We start from the raw sequence: 7,251 nt of genomic DNA on the forward strand, positions 1-7,251 counted from the left end.
TTTTAATTTTAACTGAAATCAAATTAAGGTGATTCTGAGCAAATGGTTCACCGTTTACTTCTGTCTCCTGTATTATCGTATAGGGCAACCATTAGTGCTTTCTTCAAAGGAAACAAAAAATTAAATAATGATTACAATATATTTTAATCAAATGGACTGTCTATTCATGCCTAGGCCAGAGTTTTTAAATCTTTATGAAAATAACATATTTGTGTCTTAAACCAGAAAGTGAAAATATTTTAAAAGTTCAAAGAATAAATGTGAAATTTCCAGTTTATTACTATTATCCAAAATACTGTTATCTTCCACAGTGCTATGCATTTTCTGAACCCCATTTAGTATCTCCGTTTTCATTTCTAGGTGAAACGTTGCCCTTGGCTACGTCAAATCAAATTCTGCTCCGATTCAGTGCAAAGAGCGGCGCCTCTGCCAGGGGCTTCCACTTCGTTTACCAAGGTAAAAGCCACTCCACGTGTCACTGTGGTCTTTCCTAACACCGCACACAATGCTCTTCTCAGACACAGCACTCAAAGCATCTCAGTTGCATTTTTGTAATATTTAGGAAGCTGAAGGTGTTCATATGTTTATAATAAGATTATTTAATAAAAATATCGCAGTTTTAGGCTGGGCTTGGTGGCTGACACCTGTTATTCCAACACTTTGGGAGGCAAAGATGGGTGGATAACCTGAGGTCAGGAGTTGAAGACCAGCCTGGGCAACATGGTGAAACCCCGTGTCTACTAAAAATACAAAATTAGCCGGGCACGTGGTGCACGCCTGTAATTTAATCCCAGCTACTTGGAAGGCTGAGGCAGGAGAATCACCTGGACCTGGGAGGCTGAGGTTGCAGTGAGCTGAGATTGTGCCATTCCACTCAAGCCTGGGCAAAAAGAGCAAAACTCCACTCAAAAAAAAAAATAAATCTCAGTTTTTTGACAGTTGAAACTCATATTTCTACTACAAAGACACGATAATATCTCATTTACTAGGCAGTGTAAGGGAATACATATTGATTATGTTACCTTTCCATAGCTCTTCACATCTTGTAAGATGACTTTAAATACAATATTTTATCTAATTAAGTATTTTGTAATAGTTTAGATCTTAGTAACAATATATGAAATATGTTTAAAATGCATTATACAATTTTACATTTTATTATAAATAGTAAGCTCAAAGGGCAATTTGACAAAAGAAAACAAAAAACGAAATGTCACTCACGCATCTCTTATCCTAACTAAATACCTATTTTATTTTGTGTCTGTTTTATTTACTTTTGGCACTTTTACCCCTTTATATTTATTTTTTTATTTAAGCCTTATTTAAAATATTTGATATTGCTCAAAGATTCTGGAAAGTAAGGAATTTTCTGCTAATATAGTTTACTTTTGTTTTGCATATTAATTATGTGAACTTGAGAAAATTACCATGTAAACTGTTCATATACTTTTGGAAGCTTGAAGTAAATCTTTGGGTGGAACTTGTCCTGAGTGTAATGACTGAGACCTGAAAGAAACGATCATGTTCGGAGATAAACTCTGTGTTCAGAAGTAAGGGGCGGTACTTAGTTTTCTAGGTCTCAGTTTTGCTGGAGGCTAGAGATACTACTGGCCACTCTCAAATCTTTTCTTCAGAAATGGAGGGAAATCTTTTCTTAGCAATGGTTTCTTTCCTTTAATAAAGATTCCTTCGGTAAACGTTACTGATACTATTATGTTTTTCAAAAAAATGTGAAGTATAACAGTGTCATATTATTTATAAATCATTTCTAAGTATCTCACTTTGAAAAATTCATGACCTCAAAGCAGTTGAGTATAAAAACCCTTCAGTTTTCACCAATTAGATAATTTAAAGAGTAATGGGAAGAGAACAAGGATGATGCCTAACAGTTAACCAGGAGACAAAGATCTCTCTGATCCTGTGTAAGTAGCCATTGAATGAATGGAGAGGCTAATGCGTTAAAAGGAGTTATGTTGTTATAAGTTACATCTTTTATTAAAATGTAAATAATCAGCCAGTATTTTCTTGAAAATGGACTTTATTAGAGAGTGGCTTGTTGAACCATCCTGTCACTTGCTACTACTAATTTTATTTAAATAAACTCTATCTGACTTTGCAGGAACAGAATCATGTTTAGACCAAAGTTTGTGAGATGTGTAAAGAAACTGGGCTACCTAAACATTTTTTCTCCAGGAAATACTCCATTGATTGACCTTGTCTGCCTTTATAAGGGGCTTTCTTTGGTTTTTGATAAAGATTATAAAATATATCATATCATTAGATAACATATTGCATGCAAATATCCTGATGTCTTAAACATTGTCCTTCGAAGGCATGTATTTTAAAAATCATGCTTACTTAAAGCAATACATTATCACCAAAATGTCAAAGATACAGAAAAGTAGAAAAGAACATCATTTATGGAGGAAATTTATTTTCCTTGTGCTCAAGAATATATAATGATTCTGGCATCCTTAATATTTTATAAAATTCTAATATACCTCCTTCTCTTGCTTTGTTCCTGCTAGTGTGCTTATGCAAAAAAAATGATATCTTTTTATCAAAACTAAGTTTTTTTGGAATTAAAGAACTAGAATCATAAATGCAACTTACAAATTGCTCAGTAGCAATAACTTTTTAATACATATGGAAAGTTAAATTGAACATTGCTTCTTGAGACAGTAGTTTCATTGAAGCCTAAAATTATTTGAACTCTATTATATAAAAACTTTCTGAATACTGCTTTCACACATCACTTAGAGCTTCATTCTTTCATAAATTATTACAGCTTCAAATTGCACAGAGACTTTATGATGTCCATGGTTATAGGATATCTAACCCCTGTTAACAGACACAGTTCTGTTATAAAGAGCTGCTGGGGACTGCAGTGAAACATGTTTGCAGCAGCATCAGGGTGCAAAAATTGTGTGTGACTCCAGACACACACAGATCATGGTCACTAGCCCTCTCCTCTCCACCTCTCCATGTCATTCTGGTTTATGATGTCAAGACATGATTAATGATGATGTTACCATCTTTCTGAACTTGTGAAGAAATGTTAGTATACAGGCTTTTTAATGCACTATTCTAGTTAACCTATACACTTGCTAGGTTTTTGTTTGTTTTCCACACTGCTTGGGAATAGACGGGTACGTTTGGAAAGTTTGAGAGAACGTGTGAGTTAGGTCATGGGGCACCGCGGAGAAGGCTGTGGCGAGCGACCCTTCAGAATGAAACACTGGATAACCCTTCAGCATGGATGTATCCATGGTGAGCCCGCACTTGGAAGGAGCTTCTCTTATGTTTGGTACCATTGAATGAACCGGCTTGGTCATTATCCACTTTGCCAGGAATGAAGCACTCACTGGTCTCCTGTTGTGTAAGGAGTGGCATGGAGACCGAGATCAGTGACCTTGTATTACCAGCCTGTTTCAGTGATAACGGAGCAGTTTGCAGCTGTGGCTCAGGTATGAGTCCTGCCAGCCCAACCTTTCATCCCTGTCTGAATCAGCAACCGCTTCTTCAGCTGTGATATAATCAAATAGAATTCAGAAGCAAAAGCTATGGTGAAGCTGGTATGAAAAGAAATCTCATTATTCCCCTCCCAAAGTATAAGAGTATCTGTAATGGTTTTGTTACCAGAAAGGGGTCCCAATCCAGACCACAAGAGAGGGTTCTTAGATCTCTCACAAGAAAGAATTGAGGGTGAGTCCACAGAGTAAAGTGAAAGTTAGTTTATTAGGAAAGTAAAGGAATAAAGAATGGCTATTCCATAGAGCAGTGGCATGGGCCACTCGGCTGCTTATACTTGCTGTTATTTCTTGATTAGATGCTAAATGAGGAGCGGATTATTCATGAGTTTTCTGGAAAAGGGGTAGGCAATTCCTGGAATTGAGGGTTTCTCCCCTTTTTAGACCCTATAGGGTAACTTCCTGGCATTGCCATGGCATTTGTAAATTGTCATGGCACTGATGGGAGTGTCTTTTGGCATGCTAATGCATTATAATTAGCATATAATGAGCAGTGAGGATAACCAGAGGTCACTTTAGTCACCATCTTGGTTTTGGTGAATTTTGACCAGCTTCTTTCCAGCATCATTTTATCATCAAGGTCTTTGTGACCTGTACCTTGCGCTGACCTCCTGTCCCATCTTGTGACTTAGAACACCTGACCCCCTGGAATTTAGCCCAGTAGGTCTCAGGCTCATTTTACTTAGCCTGTATTGAAGATGGAGTAACTCTGGATCAAACACCTCTGACAGTGTTAATATCTTAACTCTGAACCATGATTACATTTTTTCCCTGCATAAGCAAGGTTTCTTGAAGATGTAGGAGATAAATAATTCTTGGTTTTAAACATTGAACCTGTTCAGCTTTGTATGTTTGCTTTTTGGCATCATGCAGAAAGTGTTTTATACCTGTTTCTTAGCTCCCAGGAATTCCCTGAGTGTTCACAGTGGAGGAGACTCCTGTAGCCTTCCCTCTGCTTTCTGAGTTCCCTGGCCTTGTACCATCAAGCAGGGACCGGCAGAACCTGCATGAGTGGCTGTGGTTATACACGTTCAGGGAGCTTTGCCATTTCACAGAAAGTAAGTTAAACCGAAAGTCAACATAGTCTTAGGACAACGCAGAAGCCAAACATCACACAACCCGTTTCTTAGTAAGTCCAGCACAGCCTGCTTCTTCCAGGATCAGAAGAGGCCGTTGATTGTATGCTATTCAGTAATTACATTGCATTTAGAGACTTTGCTTTGGCCCATATTTCTTGTCTTTCAACATTAGAATCAATCTGCACAACGACAGCGGCAAAGGGAGGCAGAGCCCACATCCTTCTCTTCCTTCCCGCGTCCTCCAAGGCACCTGTGGATTTAAGGCAGGGTGGCCACAACTACCAGTCCGCCTTGTCTTCTCCCACACCCCAAAGAGGTGCATGAGTGACTGTGCGTCAGTAAACCTTCATGTTGGAGAGTACCTCATCAGTTCTGCTTTTTTCAATTGTCTTATGTTTATGAGTGGCTGTTTTCATAAAGAGCCTGCTTCTCTTATTTGGTTCAATGTAGAATTCAATATTGCCTTCATTTCCTTACAGATAACATACTGACACCAAAACTAGTAAACTGTAAGGATTTACTGTGCCTTTCAAAGGGAAAAGGAAGCCATATTTGTATATTGGACCTCCTCTGCAGTGTCCAGCTTAAAAATGTCCATTGGCCAGGACTTTTTCTTTCCAAGTCATGTTTTCAGGGTCACTGTCTCTAACCTGGGTTCTCCTTTCCCAGGCTCCTCACCTGAAGCAGCACCCGCATCCCAGGCTCAGGAGCTCAGGGCTTTTTTTCTTCCAGGGTCTTCTCCTGGAAAGACTTGGTCTCTTTAGCTTTTGTGGAAATATAGTTAATTAGGCCAGGCATGGTGGCTCATGCCCGTCATCCTAGCACTTTGGGAGGCCAAGGCCAGCAGATGGTCTGCGCTTAGGAGTTCGAGACCAGCCTGGCCAACATGGGGAAACCCTATCTCTATGAAAAAAAAAAAAAAAAAAAAAAAAATTGGCCTAGTGTGGTGGCATGTGCCTCTAGTCCCAGCTAATTGGGAGGCTGAGGCAAGAGAATTGCTTGAATCCAGCGGTGAAGGTTGCAGTGAGCCTAGATTGCTGCACTGTACTCCAGCCTGGGCAACAGAATGAGACTTTGCCTCACACACACACAAAATAAATAATATTTTAAAAAATCATATGGTCTCCTGAAAATAAGCAGAGCTATAAACACAGAATTTTTTTTTTTTTTCTCACAGAAAAAAATTTTTCCTACCTAATAGTTTGGATAGGAAAGATGTAGATTAAGAGTTTGTTTACTTGAGTTTCTTTCTGGGCAGGCAGACACATGTTTTGATTGATTTTTCTCTTGGTTTCTTCTTTTAAGATAGCATGAATTTTAAGGCTTAGTTGGTTTCCCATGTCTAAAAAGTCATATTTGTATCAAGCACTTATAAAATGCATATATTGCACAAATAAGAATGAATGTAAAATTTTGCTTGCAATTCAATGATAGATGTTTTAATTCATTGACTAGTAGTGGCTCGTCAAACCTGATTTTTCAACCATGAAAGAGTAGTAAACTGCTTCACTTAGGGATTGCAAGTGAATCCTACATGCATTCAGATTTATTTTACTATTGTTGTGGTTTTCACATCGATTGTAACAGAGGGGCAGTAAAGGAACAGCACATATCTGTGGCTTAGAGCATTTGTGGTGTTGACGTGATCAGAAAACCTGTCGCACTGGGCTTCCAGCGTTTCCCCTGACAGGTGTGCACACATTCGCAGTGCTTCCCACTTTCAGCACCGCCAAAGCCCCAGAGAGGGACTTTTGTCTCCGAAGAAACATGGGTGTCTGGCCCGAGAAGTCAGTCATTTTGTTGACCACCCTCTGTTCCAGGCTGACCTCATTGCTGTTCAGTTTTCCACTGGGCTGATTTCAATTTTGCTTCACAGCAGTGTGAAGTGTTTACTAAAAGACATAGAATAATGACGATAGAGAATAGAATTTCTCTCCGATGCTGTCTGAAATGTCCAGGTGAAGGGGCAGAGCCAGAGGACTGGTGGAGAAGAGGGAGAGCACTGTCTGACTTCCATCCACCCCCTTCACCGACATTCCGTGGAGGTGCGATGTCCCAGTCCCATAGCTTTTCCCTGTGCTACTTTCTCAAATACTTAAAATTGGTCTCTTCACTTCTCAAACTTCTTCCTCTGAAAAAAGTTTTTGAAATTTTATCCAGGTGCAGGTGTTATTCATTTATTGTCATTTCCTTGAAAATAGAATAGTGTAAAAGTTCATGAAGAAAGTTAACAGTGACTTGTGTCCAAATGACCCTTTGTGCTGTATGTCTCCTTAATTTGGGAACTTGAAATGATAATGATACCCTGTATCTCTCAGATATACAGATATTTTGTGTAGCTCTCAAATATACAAGTGAAAGGTGCAATATCTGAAGCCTCTTAGACGAGTAGAACCTTTGCTACAATAGCAGACATTTTCTAAGTAATCCAGCATAAGTAGAAAAACTACCACTGGCATTAGTTCTGAATTGTTTAGAAGATCCTTGAGGTGATTGTGGAAGCCTCTGTGGGATATATATATATATATATATATGTGTGTGTGTGTGTAGAGAGAGAGAGAGACAGATGTATATTGCTATTATTGAAATCTAACAAAATATTCAGGCATACAAACATGACAAAAATAATTTCTTTTTTTTCT

The 7,251-nt window shown here is 38.6% G+C and overlaps 1 protein-coding gene across 2 annotated transcripts in view; it reads left to right on the top strand.

Moving 5' to 3' along the window:
* The window catches only part of CSMD1 (CUB and Sushi multiple domains 1), a 2,110,588-nt gene that overhangs the window by 1,794,312 nt on the left and 309,025 nt on the right, over nt 1-7,251 (top strand). For both annotated transcript variants that reach the window (XM_017501161.1, XM_017501162.1), the window contains exon 33: nt 361-456. In XM_017501161.1, coding sequence (XP_017356650.1) covers nt 361-456 — 96 coding nt within the window. The remainder of the gene's footprint in view (nt 1-360; nt 457-7,251) is intronic.

Source organism: Cebus imitator, unplaced genomic scaffold, assembly GCF_001604975.1.
Source record: "Cebus imitator isolate Cc_AM_T3 unplaced genomic scaffold, Cebus_imitator-1.0 Scaffold279, whole genome shotgun sequence".
NCBI lineage: Eukaryota > Metazoa > Chordata > Mammalia > Primates > Cebidae > Cebus > Cebus imitator.